Source organism: Nilaparvata lugens, chromosome X, assembly GCF_014356525.2.
Source record: "Nilaparvata lugens isolate BPH chromosome X, ASM1435652v1, whole genome shotgun sequence".
NCBI lineage: Eukaryota > Metazoa > Arthropoda > Insecta > Hemiptera > Delphacidae > Nilaparvata > Nilaparvata lugens.
The window spans coordinates 52395321-52416746 of NC_052518.1; the positions used below are offsets into that span (position 1 = coordinate 52395321).

General features: G+C 35.3%; 1 protein-coding gene across 8 annotated transcripts in view; it reads left to right on the forward strand.

Annotated features, from left to right (window-relative positions):
* Positions 1 to 21426, forward strand: part of LOC111056735 (protein son of sevenless) — a 482488-nt gene that overhangs the window by 429446 nt on the left and 31616 nt on the right. For all 8 annotated transcript variants that reach the window (XM_039443299.1, XM_039443301.1, XM_039443300.1 and 5 more), the window contains 3 exons: positions 239 to 393; positions 14700 to 15120; positions 17238 to 17420. In XM_039443299.1, coding sequence (XP_039299233.1) covers positions 239 to 393; positions 14700 to 15120; positions 17238 to 17420 — 759 coding nt within the window. The remainder of the gene's footprint in view (positions 1 to 238; positions 394 to 14699; positions 15121 to 17237; positions 17421 to 21426) is intronic.

The following is a 21426-nucleotide window of genomic DNA, read 5'->3' on the forward strand; positions in this document are numbered from 1 at the left end:
AAGTCTTTGCCGCATTCAAATCTTCAATCCCGCACTGGGTGTGGGAATGAGGTATTTCGCGTACTATAATTGATGCGGGAATGAGGTATTTTGAGTACTGTAATTGATGCGGGAATGAGCACTTTTTCGGGTAACTTTAGGAAAAAAATATTATTGCCGCAAGGAAAGTAGTGTATGTGTGCCATTCCAGATTTTTTGTTCAATTATTATTCACAATCTGTTATATAAATTTTCACAGGAATTGTTGAGCTTACTTGTGGAGAGATTCAGCATTCCAGATCCTTCCCTAGTGTACGAGGATGTTTCTGTGGACTGCCCGAAATCAAGCAAGAATTCCCAACGTGAAGACTGGAAGAAGTACAGGAAAGAATATTGTCAGCCAGTCCAGTTCAGGTGAGATTTTAATGATTTGAAACAAAAAAAATCACTTGTTTTATAATTGAAAATATCACTATTGCTTTTAAAAGAGGAGTTTGATGTAAAAATGTATTTAGCACATCTGCTCCTAAGGAATACTGCACTATCTTGTGTCCTCTAGTTAATTTAGTTGATAAGAGTATCTATATTTAATATAATCAATACTTTTCTGTATTCCTTAACTGGTTTGGCAAAAGAATAGTAACACAACTGCTCTGGTGGTGTAAAATCTGACCCAAAAGTTGTTTGAGGATTGTAATAAATCTCTTTGCATTAAAACAATTAATTTTATCGTCTAGCACTTATTTATATATATATTTTTTTATATTCAACGATACATTGCTATCTAGTCTAGGGACTAATGAGCAACTTTTTTCTGTCCTATAATACTAATGAATACTTCATACAAGAGAATCCTCCATAGGGTCTCCTATTCAAATTCTAATATTATTAGTACACTGCTTATGACTGTACTGCACAGGTGGGTTTCACTCATTTCCACTGCTCTGCTTTTCACTGGACACAAGACACTTGAATCAGCACTAGACCAGTTCAAATGGCTTCTTCCTTTTCAGCCTCCTCACCAATCCTTCATTTTCCAGCAGCTGGATTGCTTCGATGTTGTCGTGTTGGTGGAGTCGAGCCTCGTGTTTCTCTGCATGCCTCTGGATTTCGCTGCATACCAGGTCGACTTGCAGGTCTCTGTGAAGGTCGCTGTTTCTGACGTACCAAGGAGCATCAGCAATGTTTCTCAGCACCTTGTTTTGGAAGCATTGTATGACTTTGATATTACTGTCTTTGGTGCACCCCCAAAGTTGTATACCATACGTCCATACTATCTTAAGAATCTGCTTATACAGGAGTACTTTGTTTGGAATTGACAGGATGGAGCTCCTTCCAATCAGCCACCAGAGTCTCTTGTATTTTATTTCCAGCTCTTCTCTCTTCTTCTTAACATGGACCTTCCAGCGAAGCTTTGCATCTAAAGTCATACCTAGGTACCTGGCATCATTGGCAAATGGTACTATTTGATTGTTAATGGTTATTGGTATGGGTTGAGCCCTCTTGTTGGTGAAATTGATATGAACTGATTTCGCTTCATTGAGTTTAATCTTCCATTTTGTTGTCCAGTCTTCAATTTTTCCGATAGATCTTTGAAGTTTTGCTGTGGCACTTTCAATCTTGTATGCTATAGCTAATATTGCTGTGTCGTCGGTAAATGTTGCTATTGTATTATTCTCGAGACATGGTAGACTTGTAAACAGAAGATAGAGAATCGGCCCCAAAACACTCCCTTGTGATACTTCTGCTTTTATTTCTCCTAGTCCAGAATAAGCATTTTCATGATTCACTCTGAAGTATCGTCCAGTTAAATATAGAAGATAGAAGATACTTTTTTCTTGCTTGTCCAACTTATGTAAAATAAGCTTCAGCACCTGATTAATATCTTCCTCCATATTATCGAACTGACAGCTATTCGAATTAGAGCCTTTGTTTCCTACAACAGTCTGTGCAAATGTTCTTCTACTCAGAGTAGGCACACGAATTTCCTGCTTAGTATTTTTATCTCCAAGCTTTGTAGTTGGATTTTGACTGATTGAGCTCTTGGGAGTGTTTGTCTTCCTTTTTTGAGCCGCATTTCTGATTTTCTGCAGTTCAATAGCTACAGTACACCCTCTGTAACTTGCAGGGTGAGCTTCTCCGCAATGGACACATTTTGGTAGGACATCATTGGATTTTTGGCAGTTCCTACTTAGATGCTTTGATCCACATTTCACGCATCTTGGTTCCATGTTACAGTAACGTTGGGTGTGACCGTAAGCCTGGCAACGCTTGCATTGGGCTATCAGCTTTGTCTTCCTTATATTTTCAATTTCCACCTTACATCCAAGAACCGTTTTCAATTCAAATTTTTTTTGATATCTTCCTCGCAGCTGAAGGATACCAAGAACATGTCCGATGGTTCCTTACTCTTCCATTTGAGTTTATTTACCACTTCCAGGACTTTATAGCCTTGATTCTTCAAATCATCAAGTATGGTATCTGGACTACATGAATGATGTAGTTTCTTTACCATCACTCTGATGGGTCGAGACTGTTTATTTTCGTATGAATGCCACTTATAGCCAGTATCAACCAATTTTTTCGTCACGTTTCTATAAGTATCTACATCTAGAACGTTGATTTTGAATGTTTCATCACTGACTAGCTTTATTCTGAACTTGTCATCTGGAGAGACACTGTTCAAAGTTTTCAAAAATGTATTGAAATTTTTTATATCGTTCACAATGATAGGAAGCGGGGGCACTACCTTATTCTTCTTTTCCTTGGTGTGCTGGCTGTCAGTTGCTGCACTGCTTGTTGATGGCTGGGGGGGGGGGGCGAAAGCGAGGTATCCATCTTCCTTTTTTTGTATTTCTTGATTTCACTCGAATCCATTCAGTCTCCTTTGCCAACTCTTCTTCACTCGTAGAGAAATGTAGCTTCTTGTTTTCTTCCTTTTCGGCAGTTAGTTTATCAGTTTTCAAATTTCCTCCTACAGTAAATGACTGAGGCTGGTTCTTACTCTCTCTATTTTTCTCAAGAAGAGAGATTCTTTTAATCAGTTGCTCTAGCTTCGTTTCAAGCTCTTCATTCTTGATTTGCATCATTACACATTTATTTTCAGCTTCCTTCCAACTATTATACAATATTTGTTCGGTCGCTGTTCTTAAATTATTTGGGTCGATGACCTTTTCCGGCGTTGACTCCTTTGTAGGGATACCTGCGTATACACTACCGGTTTCCATTTTTTCTTCATTCGCTTTGACTTCTTCTTCTTCTTCTTCTGTTGCCTCTTCTTCAAACTTGGGAATCAAAAATTTCGACGGTATGACGAACGACATTTATGTTGAATTTAAAATGTTTATTCATTATTCAGCAAAACGATTGTTTCGCGAACATTGACCGACCGGCCTAACCGGGACGCTCGAACGCGCATTCGCGTACTGCAGTTTCGCACTTTTCGACAATTTCGCGTAGGCCTAATTCCACTAAGGCACAGATACGGAACTATCGAAATATAACTATTTTTACTACCACTATACTACACTATTCTATTAACACTACAATGCTCTCGACATGCTACCGCTACGACGTCTAAACGATGACTAGCACTTATATGAATAACTTGTTTGTTGGGTTCGAAAAGAATTTTATCAATAAGAGTGTTAAAAAAATGTAAGAGTTTCGAACATTGTAGATGAAATCTCACAAAATACAGGTTTTTGACTCCTTGGCTTATAAATTCTCCCAAAAATTTGTACATCACTAATTGAAAATTGTATCTTTGTTTTTTTTTATAAACACCTTGATGCAACATATTTAGTGAAACTATGGTATTTTATCTGTCATTTGTTTTATTTTCAAATAACAGGGTTTCGATGTTGATATGCATTCAATATAGAAGGGATCTATCAGGAATGAAGCTAGGATAGTTTCTTCATAATTATATGGTAAACAGGTTGAATGATTTGATCAATTCAGACAATTCCATCATCATCATCATTCACAATTAATCGGGCATCAGATTCTGTATAATCGTCGGAGAGTGCAATTTGAAAGCAATCAGGGTCTCCTAGAAAGGGAATTAATTGTAACAATAATTCCCCAAACAATTATTCCTCATCAAACCAGTTAATGAAATCATTCTCATTGATGATTCACTTTTCTTTTTATATTCTGTTTTATTGAAATTTTTACATTTTGATCAATATTTCAAATAATTTGGGGAAGTGTTTTGGCTTCGTGGTCGCTCTGATAAGCTATCGTTAAGATGAGTTGAGCTGGGAACGCGACTAGGTGCCACCCCGACTACTTGACACCCCGTTAAAACAGGTCTTAAGGGGACAAGTTGACTTGAGCCATCCCCGTCTACTTGTCTCCTTCCTATGGAGGTGACAACTATTGGGGGCGACACTCTGACGCGAGGGTGCGAGGTGTCGAAGTTGTCGTTTACGGTCATGACTAGTTGGCACCTTCGGTCCAGTTGGTGACAAGTAGTCGGGGTGAGAACTTGACGACAATGGTATATTTTTACGAGGGTACAGGTTGTCGTCTATGGTCACGACAACCTATCACCTCGATTCCACACCATAAGAAATCACCATTCCGGCTGGCTCTTCATTTGAAAGTTTGAAAATGAAGCCAAAGGCATTAGGATTCCTAATTTTGTATTCTCAAAATCATGTCTTTGTGAGTGAGCCTTTTCAACCATGGTGCAATCAAGATTAAGTGTATTTTTATAACTCTTCTCAATAATCATACTCATAAAATTTGTTTGAACAGTGTATGTGAGTGTATAAGACACATACACAACTTGAAGGTTTATTTATTTATTTATTTCATGTTTCAAACAAAATACATTTCAAATAAAAATAATAAACATTTTTTTCCATGCATGGGCAAAATGCTTGTGTGCAGGAAAGAGTAGCAATCTGAATAATTCATAATAAGTTACACATGATGAAGAACATGACAATATATGTGGAAGATGGAGAAGATTGAAATGAGTGATGGAAAAAGAAGTATGATATGAAGAAGAAGAAGAGAGAGAAAAATGAGTGAGGGGCAGAAAACTCACTGTCAAGCCAAGAACAAGAGAAACGGATCAGAACAATGGTCAACCCACTTAGCATGCATTAAGGCTAGTCTTATCAAAAAGTATAATTTGATTTAAGAGAATCTAAAATTCTTATCCTACCAACCTCCAATAGCCATCTATTAATGTTGCGTTTGTATACTCCTATGGACCGTACTTCAATGCCTTTAATTTGTTGGGGGAGTTTTGAGTACCGGTAAAGTATATTTGCTTTATAGAAGGAATTTGTTGTGTTTATTGATGGATACTCTAGGAATAACAATGCCGACGTTCACGGAGCTCCTGGTTGTGTAGTCATGTTGGACTTGAGCGAATATGTCTGGTTTATTCTTGTAGATGTGCATAAGTAGGGATCGAACATACAGCTGATTAATATTAAATACTTTAAACTCGTTAAATAGGGTTTCAGTAGGGTACCTACTATAACGCCGTTTTAATAATAGATTTTTGAGTCACTTCTAAGGGATTCAAGACAGTCTTTGTGGCGCCTCCCTAAGCTAAGATACCATACTGTAAGATAGATTGGGCATACGCATAATATACTTGCTTAAGCATTTCAATATTCATGATTTTACTTAGAAAATTGAAAATGTATAATAATTTCCTCAATTTATTCCTAGTGAAAATGATATAGGACCTCCATTTCAAACGTTTATCGAATAATACTCCTAGATACTTATATTCTGAGACAGCTTCAACTGTGTCACATACCACACATTCATCCAACGCTCCACATGAGTGCATTGAAAACCTTCCAAATTCACAGGTTCGGCATCTTCTCTGCAACAAATTGGCATGCACTTCGTTTTACTCACATTGACAGTTAGACGATTCTGATCGAACCATCCTTCCACTTTATTCAGTTCACACTCTGCATGTTTGTATACCTCATTCCAAGAGCGACCATCAAAAAGTAAAGCTGTGTCATCAGCATATAAGAAGTAATCACCGTTCTGTAGATTCAGTTTTCTCAAGTTATTAATAAAAATTAAAAATAAAATTGGTCCTAGGGTGCTTTCCTGCAGAACGCCATAATTAAACTCTCTACTCATACTATTTTCATTGAGAATAGTGACAATCTGGCGACGGTCCGACAGATAGCTCCTGAACCAGTTTAATGACATGTCCCTTACATCAATATAATACAGTTTATTCATGAGGATATCCCGGTCAACTGTGTCAAACGCTTTTGCAAGGTCTATAAATAGCAAAAGAATTCTCCTGTTTTTCCCTATTAGGGTGTGTATATCTTTAGCCAAGTTGAATATATTATTATTTAAGTTTTTGTCGCTCCTAAAGCCAAACTGATTAATGTTTGACCAGCGAAAGAATGCCCCCGGCGGAGTAGAGCAATCTTAGGCTGTTCTAGCTTTTTCGATCAGTCTTAAAAACATCAGTAGTCATAAAATGATAAATATCTCCAAAAATTTCAGAAATATTGAATTAGTGATGTAAAATAGGTCAGGAATCGTTTTTGTTCAGTGCATTTTTTTATAAATTGACTCATTTTAAAGATAAATTTAATTTGTGACTAAATGAGTATTTTCATTGAAAACCTTTATTTTTTTGTTTACAACTCATCTGTTCAATAACTATTGAACGGAATTAATTTTTTTTTGGCATGCATATTTATTGATTCTTCTCTGAACCGTTGTTATGTATATATTTTCTAAAAAATGTTTGTTTTCCTAATAATGGGTAATTTCTTGGATCAAGTTCGTGAATTTGGATCGCAAAACATGAAAAAGTTGGTAATCGACAAACTTTTTTATGAGTGGAATAAACTACACATATGCATCGTATGAAATAATCATAACATCCCAAATTTATTTTCTGTGAAAGAATTACTGAAATTGATTTAAGGGTTCTCGAGTTATAAAAGATAAATAAATATGTTGCTCAATTATTATACTGGAATTCTTTCTCCGTGCAGCTCACATAATAGCCTATCTATCAGTTGGGTAGGCTATGCATAAAATAAATAATATTTAATGGCTTCCGCTGTTAGCTTTTAAGTACTAAAGTATTAGTCATCATTGTAAAGAAATCCTGTTTATAAATAGAAGCATGTTTACTTAGTAATTATGCATTTTCTTTGAATAGAGGTCACTGCACGGCTTCCAGCTCAGTTCAGTTCGTGAAACGAGCGAGTGCACATTGAATTAGCGCAGTTCAAATTAAATTTCTTATATTACCTATATAACAGATTATTAGTTTCAGTTACTGTCTAGTTTTTTTATAACAATGTCGGGCATTAGAAAGAGTGGTCAAACAGTGCATAGTGAAGCGCGTAATATCATTAGACATGATATTGAGAAATGTGATGAGGAAAAGAATTCTATACCAATTCCACATTCACAAGCAACAAAACAAGCAGCATATTATTGTGGTGTATCAGAGAGATTGATTAAAAAAATATATAGTGAAACTAAGTGTTTAGCAGAACCAGAATCGTCTAAACTATCGACGCCAGGAAAAACAAGACCACACTCCAAGAATTCCATTTCCAGTATAGACAGTTTTGATCTGAACGTGATTAGGAACACTATAAATGAATTTTACCTTATCAAGAAAACTGTACCCTCTATTAGAAATTTATTACCAGTCTTGAAAGATAAAATCAATTTCAAATGGGCAGAGAGACATTACGTGTAATTATAAAAAAAACTTGGATTTAGATGGGTGAAATGCCAATCAAAACGGAAAATATTAGTTGAACGTCCCCATATTGTTTTTTGGAGGTCCGAATACCTTGGAAAAATCAGAAATTTCCGTGATAAGAATAGAAACATTTTTTATATGGATGAAACATGGGTTGATAGCAATATGATCTTTCAAAAATGCTGGCAAGATCATGAAATTACAGGATGCTTGAAAGATTCGGCATCATCCAAAAGGTACATATTGCTACATGTTGGTTCTGAAAATGGGTTTCTTCCTGGGTCATTGCTACTTTTTCGGGCGGGGTCAGCAACAGGGGATTATCATGGTCAAATGAATGGGGATAATTTCATGAAGTGGGTCAGAGAGAAGCTCATTGATAATCTTCCTCCTCATTCAGTATTAGTAATGGATAATGCCCCTTATCACTGCATTCAAAAAGAAAAACCCCCATCCAAGTATGCCAACAAAAATGAAATGATAAACTGGTTGACGGGGAAAAATATTTATTTTGAGCAATCAATGAGGAAAGGCCAGCTCTATTCTTTGATTGAAAAAAATAAGCCAAATCAAAAAGTTTACCATGTTGACAGTCTATTAGAAGAACATGGCCATACAGTATTGAGACTTCCCCCTATATGTGCGAATTGAATCCCATTGAACTAGCTTGGGCAAAAGTAAAACGCGAGGTGAGGGCAATGAATGTTACAGGGTAGTTTACAGTGAACTATTTGAAAGACGTAATTTTGAATGCTGTAACTAAAGTTAGCGCGGCTGACTGGGAAGGCTACATGGAACATGTTGAAAAATTAGAAGCGAATTACTGGGAGAAGGATGGGCTAATGGAAAGTGTTGTTGACGAATTTATCATTTATTTGGGAGGATTAGAGGAAGAATGTTCTGATGATTCTGAGGCTGAAATTTCGAATGAAAGTGAAACATCAGAGGATAGTGACTTGGGCTGTGCAGAGTTGGTCGATGTTTAGGCCTAACTTAAAGATACACAATGTGGGTGAGTGATTGAAGTTATATTAAAAATTATTTCAATGTTGATTCAAATACATAAATATTGTATAACATCCAACTCATTTCTAGTGTGATTTTATTCGTTAGAAAATTATATCTTGGCAACTCTCTATCCAATACTCAACTGCGTGTACTTTATGACATGAGAGCTAAATTGATTTCAATCTATTTTGAAAACGCTTCAGTCGATTTTGACAATTCTTTCACAGAAAATAAATTTGGGATGTTATAATTATTTCATACGATGCATGTGTGTAGTTTATTCTAACCATAAAAAAGTTTGTCGATTACTAACTTTTTCGTGTTTTACAATCAAAATTCATTAACTTGATCCAAGAAATGTCCCATTATTAAGAAAACCAACAATTTTTTCTAAAGAATAGTTATATCATCGGCTTAAAGAAGAATCAAGGATTATGCATGCCAAAAAAAATTATTCCGTTCAGTAGTTATTGAGCAGAAGAGTTGTAAACAAAAAATTATGGGGTTTCAATGAAAATAACTAATTTGACAAAAATGAAATTTATCTTTAAAATGAGTGAATTTATCAAAAAAAAAAAATACTGAACAAAAACGATTTCTGACCTGTTTTACATCACTAATTCAATATTTATGAAGTTTTTGGAGATATATTTTATTTTATGACTGATGTTTTTAGGACGGTTCGAAAAAGCTAGTACAGCCTAAGATTGCTCCACTCCGCCGGGGGCATTCTTTCGCTGGTCAAACAGTATACAGAATGTTATGTGAGACTAAATAATCAACTAATTGCTGTCTAATAATTTTCTCTAGTATTTTGGCAAGAACACAAGTTAAGGTAATAGGTCTATAACTTACCTGAAGGTTTTTTGGACCGTTTTTGTATATTGGAATAACTTTGCCAAGTTTAAGGATTTCCGGAAAGACACTCTCTGTGATACTTAAGTGTTGACTATGTAAGTTATAGGATATTTCAAAAATTCAATATTTTTCTTTATAATATCTGTGGAAATGCATCGATTCCTGGAGATGAACCTCCTCTCATGCTATTTACAACCCTGACCACATCTTCCTCAGAAACATGTTGCAAGTCAAGTCTGGAGTCCAATTGGTGCTCTCGATCATCTACAACAACTTCGCTGACCGGGGGAAATGCACTGGTAAGGCTGGCACCAACATTAACATAGTAGGCATTAAAATCATTGGCAACAGCAATTATATTGTGTCTGTCAATTGCAGCTCCATTCTGTATAAAATTACCAATAGGGAATTTTTCTCTATTATTTTTAGTTCCTGTCATTTCCGCTATACTACTACATAGCCTCCTGCTATCGTTTTCAACCTCCATGTCTTTATTACGATAATAACTTATCTTTGCTTCTCTAATAGCATTAGACAAGGTATTCCTATAAGTCCTAAAAATGTTTTTCAAATGATAATCCTGGGGATGCCTCTTCAACTGTTTACTCAACTTATCTCTGTGTCTGATTGATTTAACAAGACCACTAGTAATCCACGGTTTGAGTTTTCTAGTTTTAGCAGAATCAAATTTTTCTATTTTGGATATGCTTATGAATTTTTTTAAGGTTTCTATAAATGTAACTGAAGCTGAATCGACATTATTAATTTCTTTAATTGAGGTCCAGTCATGCTCTGAAATAAGGGAACTCACTTTGGCCTTGTCTATCATAGTAAAATTCTGAGATATCCCATTAGAAACTTCAACACGCGACAGAGGATCTATGCCCGCTACAATGAAATAATGATCAGTGAGTTCAGACATAATGACACCAGAGCGAACAATATTTGTGTCACCATAGTCAGTAAAGATATGGTCAATACAACTCCTCGAAGTACTGGTAACCCTAGTTGGGACGCTAATGCAACTCACAAACCCAGTACCGCATAGAACATCCTGATAGTGTTGTGACAATGGATCTGTAGTCTCTGGCAGAATGAAGCAATTTATATCCCCAACAATCCAGTTTGTTCTGTCAGTTTTTTTAGAAAGGCAATAAGACTCCAAATCTTGAACGAAGTGATCCAGGTCGCCGGCTGAAGAGGGACGGCGGTACACTGCCAAAACGCAGTGCCGCTCTCCACTTAATTTTATGTCAATTTTTAAACATGTTGCTCCATGCAAATGAATTTCCTCACATCCTATCGCTAGATCCTTACGAACAAATACTATCACCCCATCGTTTTGATTTATACTTTCCTTATTTAAAAATACATCGTATCCCTCCAAACAAGCAACAACATTCGCTTCATCAACCCAGGTCTCAGTTAAAACAATTATATTAAATTTAATTTTATAATTATTCAGTATAACAGTAAGTTCATCGAAGTTCTTATTGTAACTACGAATATTTGTATGGAAAATAGAGATTGTCCCATCCCTCATGCTTTCAGCCTGACAATCGGGAAAGGGTCAAAGCCAACAGTATCATCATATTTTTAAACATTGATACATTTGAAATTAAGCAAATCGTCAGTCATCACTACACAATAATTCTTGTAAAATCAGTTAAAAATACTATAGGTTCCAAAGTAATAATAAATACAACAACGCTAACTGCATTATTTAGTGATACAGAACTCAGTCCAAAAAATTCAAGATTGGAAAAAAGATGCTGAACGACTTATCAGGAATGATAACATGACTGCGACCAACATTATCGTTGACATTATTTCTATAATTATATTTACACGAGAAGGAAAGGATGAAGATGAGATGTGGTGATTGAAATGACATGATGGAAAATTATTGAAAGATGAACAGATGAAGAAGAAATCATATTTCATAGTAAGTGAATATGAGAACAATGAAGTCATAATGCAGAGTCTATATAATGCAAAAACTGTGAATGTGTCATGAGGCCTTAAAGATGAAACCATATCGGAGTAGAGTCCTTCACAATAATAAGAACAGTAAAAATATTCTGTATTGAACAAAAAAATACATGTAGAATCCTTCACACTGATAAAAACAAAAACAGTAGAAATAGTTTGTTAGGGGAAAAAAATTACGGGTAGAATCCTTCATGATTATAATAAATAAAACAAAATAAATAGTCTGTCAGAAAAAACAATGCAGCGTGAAATAATAGTCCTTCATGAAAATTAAAAAAAAATATATATATATATATATATATATATATATATTATATATATATATATATATATATATATATCTGTATATATTTATAATATGCCATCAGGATAAAAGTAACGCTAACAGCCGTACTGCCGATAAAACGATAAGCTTAGAGTCCATGTAGATAACTGGTAATACGAATAGCTTTTGAATGTGGTTAACGTAGAAAGATAAGCCGGTAGACTATGGAATGACCATATGAATGCCGGTAGACTATAAATGGAGAAACGTTCTGTTCTTGAATAAAACTTTATAAAAGTTCTTGAAGTGAAATTAACCCTTTGTTACAACTACATAGATGGATGTAGGAAGATATAGATACAGCTATTATTGATTCTTATCGAACAACTATGTAATTCTCTGAAATTTGTCAAACCGTTCAAATTTGTTTTACTAAATACTGAATTGAGTTCATCACATGTGCTTTAAAGTTCACATCCCTTTTCACCCAGATACGACCATTTTTGAACCACACAAATTTGAATTTGCCGTCCTTTTGCATGGATTTGGATGTCTTGAAAATTGATCGATTGAGGGGAGACATTGTTTCGTTAATATAAGCCACTGAGTCCCTGCCTGTCCAGCCTATCTCAAACAGAGTCAGTCTACCTTTAGTTTGTTTGCAATTAAGAAGCATGATTTTGTATGAGTATCCGTAGAATTTCACTATGATAGGGGGGTATCTACCATCCTGTTCACTTGAATTCGTGCCAGTGATAGTTATTTAACATAAAGTTTTCAAGTTCGAAACCTACAGCTACAAAGATTTTGTTCAAAATTTCGGCCAAGCTTTCTCCTTTAACAAACGGAACGCCAAGAATATCAATACAATTTTTCCTCAAATACTGTTGAGTGTTATTGTTTTCACTTGTGAGTCTATCAAAGTTATTTTTCATTCTCATGTTGTCTTTTACAATTGATTCAATATCACTAAAACATTTTCCTATGTCTGCTGAGGGTTCCTCAATCTTTGCCCTATTCTCCTCATTAATTTTGAACAGATGATCAATGCTTTTGATAATGTCCTTCTGCTCGTTTTTAATCGCAGTGATGTCTGTTTGCATTGTATCCATTTTACTGATAAGAATATTGAACTTTTCATCAATAGAAGTGACTTGGTCAACCGGTTCACCTGCGTTGTCAATCGAACTCTCACTGTTATCGCCGCCACTCAGCTCCCCACCACCCACAACCTCCTCATCCCCACCATCTGGCCCAGCCTTCGACCGTAACCGATAATCTTTCATGGCAGCAAATTTCGTTGAAAAAATCTTTTCGAACTGGATATTTCAACGAATATTACAGTAATAAAATTATTTCAGACCTATTGAAGATGAAAAATGGACAGCTTGCTACTTCATTGATCACAATTACACACCTCACTTAACAAAAACTGACTAATACTTCGTAAAACAATCAAACAAAATAACCCAGCCTCAACAACGCCCTTTCACTTCGACATCTAGACTGCAACTGAATTAATTTAGTTCTCATTGGCCTTCTTATGGTCTCATTGCCATCTGAGCGCAAGTGTATATAAATTATTATTTATCCTGATATTAATTACCAGACTTCATGTAATACCTCAGTTGATAACCAGCATGATAGCTTCATTTACCGTATCATTGATGAATGAAAATTTGACTGTCCTAGCATTAGGCTCAATTTACTCGTAGACGCACTGTCTGACGGGAAAATATATATTTGAACAAAATGTGTTTAGAATTGAGTTCTACATCTGGTTAAGTCATCAAAAGGGCTTATTTATCATTTTTTTCTGTTTTCAACAAACTCGAAAAAACTTGTCCTAAAAAATGGCAAAAACGGCGAATATCTCCCGAATCGTGCGTTTGACAGGAAAATGTTACTGAACAAAAGTGCTTGGAATTCAATTCTACATCATAACCAGTAATAAACATTGCTTGATCCCCCTCCACACGCCGCGGGGGTGTAAGTTGTGCCAACTGGTGCTCTGTAGGTGACAAGTAGTCAGGGTGACACCTTGACGCCAGCGTGCAAGGTGTCAGGTTGACGTGAGCCGTCCCCGTCTACTTGTCTATTACGTATATTTTTACGAGGGTACAGGTTGTCGCCTATAGCCAAAATTACCAGGTGTCAGGTAGTCGGGGTGACACCTAGACGGCGACCCTTAAGCTCTATGCGCCTGCTACTCCCGTTGTAAGGGTTACCACTTTAAGAGCCTAACTTTTCTATACACCATTTACTAGTTCAAAAAACCACTTCCCGGTGGTTCGGAACCGTCATCATCATCCGGCTCATCACCCACGCACAAGCCTTGAAATCATGTGGGTATCATCCTCAGCAAAATATCAATAATGATGCATTGTGTGAAGCAGAAAAGTGCGTTGGTATCGTTTGTTTCCATTAATAAAATAATTACTCGTCGGAGTTTTAGGGTGTCGAATATGTTAAGAGAACCTTTCCTCATTTTTAGTCTGATCCTTCTATATTGATCTTCATCATCAGTGTATTGCCCTAGGGCAGGTCCATACATGATTCCTCCTTCTCCATTCCTCACTTTCCTGTGCGAATCTTATCAGCATGAAGAATTTTCCCTCCTCCCTGACATCATCCACCATCTTCACTCTCCTCCGCCCAATATTAAGTAATCAAAATGTCACTCAGCCGAAATGACAATACTTTTGAGGTTAGAAACTATGATCCGATAGTTCCCTATTATAGTAAGGATTTCTTTCATAAGAAAGCTGACTTCATTATAAAATAATTTACTTGTATTCGAAGTTGAACAAATTACTGTTTATAACGAATTCACATCACCAAATTGTGTCATGTTTTTAGGGTGTTGAATGTGTTGAGACACTGGGTCGATCATCATTTCTACGATTTCGAGAGAGATCCGGAGCTACTGTCGCAGTTGAATGGATTTTTGGATACGGTGACCGGAAAGTCTATGCGCAAATGGGTGGACTCAGTGTCGAAAATAGTTCAGCGCAAGACTGATTTGACTGAACAGCAGCGAGAAATAACATTCGCCTTTGATCGGTCACCGCCTCCATTCGAATGGCACATCCATTGCTCCGAGGAGGAGTGGAACATCCTGACCCTCCATCCCATCGAGATCGCGCGCCAACTCACGCTACTTGAGTTTGATTTGTATCGCGCCGTCAAGCCGTCCGAACTGGTTGGAAGTGTGTGGACCAAGAAAAACAAACAGGAAACTTCACCGAACCTGCTGAAAATGATCAAACACACTACCAATGTGAGTACTCTATAAGATCCATTCACTTTGCACGTTCAAGCAGGGAGTTATAAATTATTTGACATTAATGTTTTTTTCAAACTTATGTTTGACTGAACTTGAATCTATCCTACTAATAAGTAGCTTAGATTACAACAACATTAAATTTGAAATATTGTTCATGAACTAAAAATAACATCTTATAAAATACTGTATCAGAAGTTTGAAAATTACATCTGTTGAATTGATGTCAATTCCATAAAAAATCCTTTCAACTTTATGAGAAGTGGACCATACTCCTCTGAAGTATATCAGGAAGAACAACTCAAATGAGCTATTTTACACAGGGCATCAAATGTACGTTGTTCCTTGTGATTCCCACTTAAAAATTAATATAATATGAAAACTGTTACCATTCAGTAGTTTCAATTTTATTCACAAACAATGTTTCCATTCTTCTGTAGTTATTTAAAGACAACAATGTTCTCATTTTTTCTGTTGTTTTGTAAAGATAACATCCAAGCTTCAAATTGTGAAAAGTCCAGTTTGGTTGAAAATTGAGTATATGACAGTTTGTTTTTATAATCATCCATATTTCCCTACTCAACCCTGTAATAGAACGAATGCTAGATGCACCAAGTGAGATCAATTGCAATCAGGAACTAGTACATTAAGGTTTGATCATAGAGATTATCAACTGCTTTAATCCCGCATTACTCGCGCGGGATAAATTTGAGCAAATAGCGAAATTGTTTGGTGCACTGCTGACTGCTTCTACCGTTGACACAACTAACTTGAATTTTTCAGTCGCTACCTGGATCAGTGTCTCTTTGACAATATGCACTTGGAACTCCACTGCCTGTAAAGGTTTTTTCAGATGAGTCATTATTCAGGCTGTGGTCTCATATACTGTACTCCAATAGATATTGAAATCGAATTAATATGAGTATTATTCGATTTTTTCACTTGATCTACATGATACTTTACATTTATAAACAATTTGAAAATATAAAAAATCCCACAATAATTTCTCATTATTTTTATTCATGCAAGTTCACGTTACATTACATTGTGACAATTCACAATGTAATTATGATACCGTTATTCTGAACTTGAATAATTTTTTTATTAAAAAACATAGTATCTTCTATCATTTCTAACATTTAGTGTTATAAATTCAACTAGACTGATTTGCAATAGATATATATATATATAGCACATAACAGAAGACACTTTAAAGTTTGTAATTTGTAATATGAATTAAAACAGGAGACATAAGACATAAATAGATTGAAAACACTTACATTAGAAATGGGGGAAATTTTCGGGAACTAGGTTCCCTTCCTCAACCGAGCAGACTCTTTTACGTTTACCATTTCTAATGTAAGTTTTTAAGTGTTTTCAATCTATTTATGTCTTATGTCTCCTGTTTCAATTCATATATATATATATATATATATATATATATATATATATATATATATATATATATATTCTCCAGGAATGCTAGAACATACCTAAATCATAGGGCATATTGACCACGCGGCGATTAATAATGAAACTAAATGCGTGAGAGGTATTCAGGGTTAAAATAGTCAAATCAGATGAAAGTTTCAAAGATGAGCCAACATAATTTGTTGAATGGTAGCCAAATTCTGCACCGAGCAACTTTCCATGTTTGAGAAATCAGAGAGCGTGGCTCCACGTGATCCTCGCTGTTCATCAGGCTTTGGAAAATTATTACTTTGACATTTTACAAAGCTTTTTGATTTGCATACTATTTAGTTACCAAAATGAAATAAATTTTCAACGAAAAACGTTCATTAGCATTCTTATTTTTGAGATATGAGCTCTCAAAGTTGGAATCTTTGAAATAATGAGTCATTTCAAAATTGGTTTCAGGAAAATTCATGGAATTTTGAGGATAATTCACCCAAGGTATTGTTTATCGAATTATGTACTTGATTTCTCAAAATGTCAATTTTATCTAAATTTATTACAGTTTCAAATAATAGGCTAACTGATAATCGCTAAAAATTGTGTTTCTTAATAAATGTCAAATTTCATCATTTTCCTTATTTTTACAAGCAAGCGGCATCTTTATTACAATATTGATCTTGAACATGAACTTGTTTCAGTTGACAAGATGGCTGGAGAAGAACATTGTTGAAGCTGAAAACTTTGATGAAAGAGTTGCTATTGTCTCCAGGGTGATTGAAATCATGATTGTTTTGCAAGATTTGAACAACTTCAATGGCGTACTCGCTGTGGTCTCGGCTATGGGATCTGCTTCTGTGTATAGGCTTCGATTCACATTCCAGGTACGCCTCAGTGAAAGTTAACTTCACATTTTTACAAGATAGATCTTCATTCTAATCACTAAAAAGTTGTTATAAGCTATGTCATTTCTGTCTTATTCTGTTTACACCATTTTCATTATAGCCGTCCTCCCACGGTGGACAAATTTCAAAACTTGAACCATTCGCACCAAACTTTACCAAATTTGTAATCGCCCACGATGCGACCGGTTTTAGTTCAATTGGTACCAGTATGAAATGCAATCGTATAGACAGACCTACATCCCATCATTCTACCAAGTTTCTTGCATTGCTTCATTTTGTCTACTAAACAAGCTAACCTTTCATTTTCTTCCATTTAATGTTATCATCCATTGACCTCCTATGAGAGGGGTTTGAAGATTTGACCATAATTTATTATTTGAGTGATTTATAAACTTGCGAATCGTGATCGGTGATGATTTCTCTGTTAAGAAACCCATTCCTCTATCCAATCATGTGATCATTTTGTGTGTTCAAAATATATGTCAAGAGTGGATGTAGCCAATGGTGCCTAACTTCAGATGAGTATACCTGTAAAAAAAGCATGTCTACATGGTGATGGTGTTTTTGTAGATAGCTCGAGCAACAGTTATAAGTTTGAGCGAATAGTAAAACTTCTTACATTTCATTCCTTTCTTGCCATGGATACAATATAAAATATAATATAATATATTGCTTATATTATAGTGAAATTAAGAAATGAAAATTTGTAATATAAGATTTAAAAAATAGCCAAGGCGCCACGTTAATTATTAGAGAATGGCCCCTAATAACCTAAAACTTGAAACTTAGGGAAATTTTAATAACCAAAATCCACAGCATGACTCTTTAGTAGAGACATTAAATCAATTAATATGAAAAACAATGTAATTTAAAACACAATCCAGCAACCAATAAATGTAGTTTACACATCTTTCCCAACTATATTATTCTAATAAAACGATTAAAACAACAGATAAGGGATGACGGGATCTAATGATGTGATTTGTAAATAAAAACACGAGGGGATTTAGAATCAGATTATTATAATGAAAAAATAGCAAGATTTAAAAGAGACACTTTACAAATAAAGAAAAATTTCAAATTATGAATACGTATGCAAGTGTCCTTCAGATACGTATTAATTACTTTGTTTGTCAGAAAAACAACTGTCCATTGGAAACACACAAGTCGATAATATATTGGTATGTCTTAACGTTCATGACTTTGAAATACCAATAGTTGAGAAAGCAACAATAAAAATCAGACCTCTATCAAAATAAAAAACAAAAAATAACCAGTGGCAAACAAGAAAAAACCATTGGCAATCAAAAAACAAATTAGAATAACACTGACCTTATATTTCATACCCCGCGGACCATGGCCCTTATCACGCACTTCTAACTATTATTTAAATGATTCACAAATTCAATTATTTTTCGGTAGTAGTGGTGGTGGTAATGGTCTTGAAGTGATAGTGGTTGCCAGAAGCGGGACTCCATTTCAGCCCCTAGTTCTGCGGGCTGTGTGCTGCTCACTCCTAAGACATGATGATCTTGCCCTCCTGTTCTTGGGTCCAAACCCCTGTACTATTGTTTTTCCTTGGATCGCTGCCCTAGTTGGTGCTGCCCCTTGTCTGTAGGAATTTCACCCAAGCCTGGCTGCACCCAACTTGCTGCACCCCTCTGTAACTAATATGCCGTTATCAATGTTGACCATCATCATTATCGTTCCAACCTCTACCTCACTTTGCCATTTACAAAATGGTCAATACATAACACAATACTCCACATAACATGGACAATTTTTGTCGTTTCAGGGAAGAAAGTTGGAAATCTAACTCTCATCTTGAAATGTAGCATGGCCTAGCTTGTAGAGGTGTAGGCGTGAGATGGTTGAATGATTGTATTGGCAGTTGAGAACGGTGGACTCAACCACAGAAAATTTCTGTATTATGCAAGTTTTTAAGTGTTTTAAAATCTATCTGTGATATATATATATATATATATGCATAAGTATTAGTCAGTACCTCTATCAAGTATAGTACACTGAATGTTAGTAAATTTTGTAAGGATATGGTATTTGAAATGTCAGCCATAAAAATTGTCCAAAACAACTGTATTATAATGAGTCTATACAGGACACCTGACTCTGATCTTCAAGACTTCTTAACTAGATTGGAAGAAGTTTTAAACTTTATCACTGAAAGACCCTACTCTTCTAATGAAATCACTGGAGATTTCAATATAAACATTCTTGATGAGCATAGACCGGAGGTATTCCAATTCATAGATGTAATGAGATTCTTCAATTTATATAATGTACACTCCCTTCCTACAAGGGGAAGAGCTAGCCTGAACAATGTGTTTACATATATTAAACCTGTGTATATTGAATATGAATTGTATGAACAGGACCTTATATCGGACCATGCAGATATTTTAGTTATTTTTTCAATTGGAGTTACGAATAAATGTACAAAGAATGACAAGGAAACAGAATTCCGCAAAAAGCGTCTTATCTCGGCTGTTAGACCAAAATAATTATAATAGGTGCCTATCCAATTACGACTGGTCAAATATGTCTGTGATACAAATACTGTGATATCTACGTTTATAAATGTTTTAACGTTTCGCCTGAATGTTCATTGTCCTTTAATTGACTATAAACTTAGGCCCAAATCTAGTCAAAAAAACTGGTTCACGCCTGAACTGAAGCTAATGAGGGAACTTCTATCGTAATGAGGGAGATAAGCAATACTGGAAATGCAAAGGCTGACTTTAAAAATTATAAGAAGCTGTACAATACAGCGATAGATCAAGCAAAAATTGCAGCAAATGATAACATTATCAGTAAATCAGGTAATAGATCTGCAAAACAGCCTATAGAATTTTTAAAATGAGACAGGACAAAACATGGCGCATCCAAAGGTTAATCATTCACCAGAAACACTGAATGATTACTTTATTAATGTCCTAAATAATGCTAAATTAAGTGCATCAAAAAGTGAAGATTGTTGTGGTATGTCCAATGTTTTACTAAAAAATATTATTGATATTTTATTCTATATTATATATAGAATAATATTATTCTATATTATTTATATTTATTCTATACTGGCTCCCTTAACAGTGATAGTAAATTTAGTTTTGCTTACTGGAAAATTTCCCGACTGCTTAAAGCAAAGCTCTCATTACTCAATCCGATTTTCAAAAATCTGGTGTGGCGCACTCACACAAAATCCCTCGCCGTTATAAAAATTGATCATCTGACGTTAGTGTTCCCGCGCATCTCAAGTCTACTATTCAAAGATTTGAGCCAGCTGGTGACATGACAATAACGCTGGAGACACTCGAGGTCTGCTATCTCTTCATAGTGAATCATTTAATAGAATCAACAGTTGCCAACAGTTTCTATTGGATAATCACATTTTCTCGAATTTCGAGCTTATTTTTAATTTCAGGTGAAAATGTTACTGAACATTAATTGTAGAGATTCTCATGCTCAATCTTTCCCACTCAATTTTTTTTGTTTAAATTGTATCTGAGGCCTGATAATTGAGAATCTAAAATGAAACTTTGCATAGATGGGGCGGAGCTCCTGAAATTTTTACAGATATAGGACTTGTGGCAGTTGATAGAGCTTAACAATGACTATTCTAGGTATGAATTTGATCAAAATCGTTGGAGCCATTTTCGAGAAAATCGCGAAAAACCCTGTTTTTGACAACATTTTCGCCATTTAAGCCGCCATATTTAATTGCATTTGATCGAAATTGTTCGTGTCGGATCCTTATAGTGGAAGGACCTTAAGTTCCAAATTTCAAGTCATTCCGTTAATTGGGAGATGCGATATCGTGTACACAGACGCACATACACTCATACACACACACACATACAGACCAATACCTAAAAACCACTTTTTTGGACTCAGGGGACCTTGAAACGTATAGAAATTTAGAAATTGAGGTACCTTAATTTTTTACGGAAAGCAATACTTTCCTTACCTA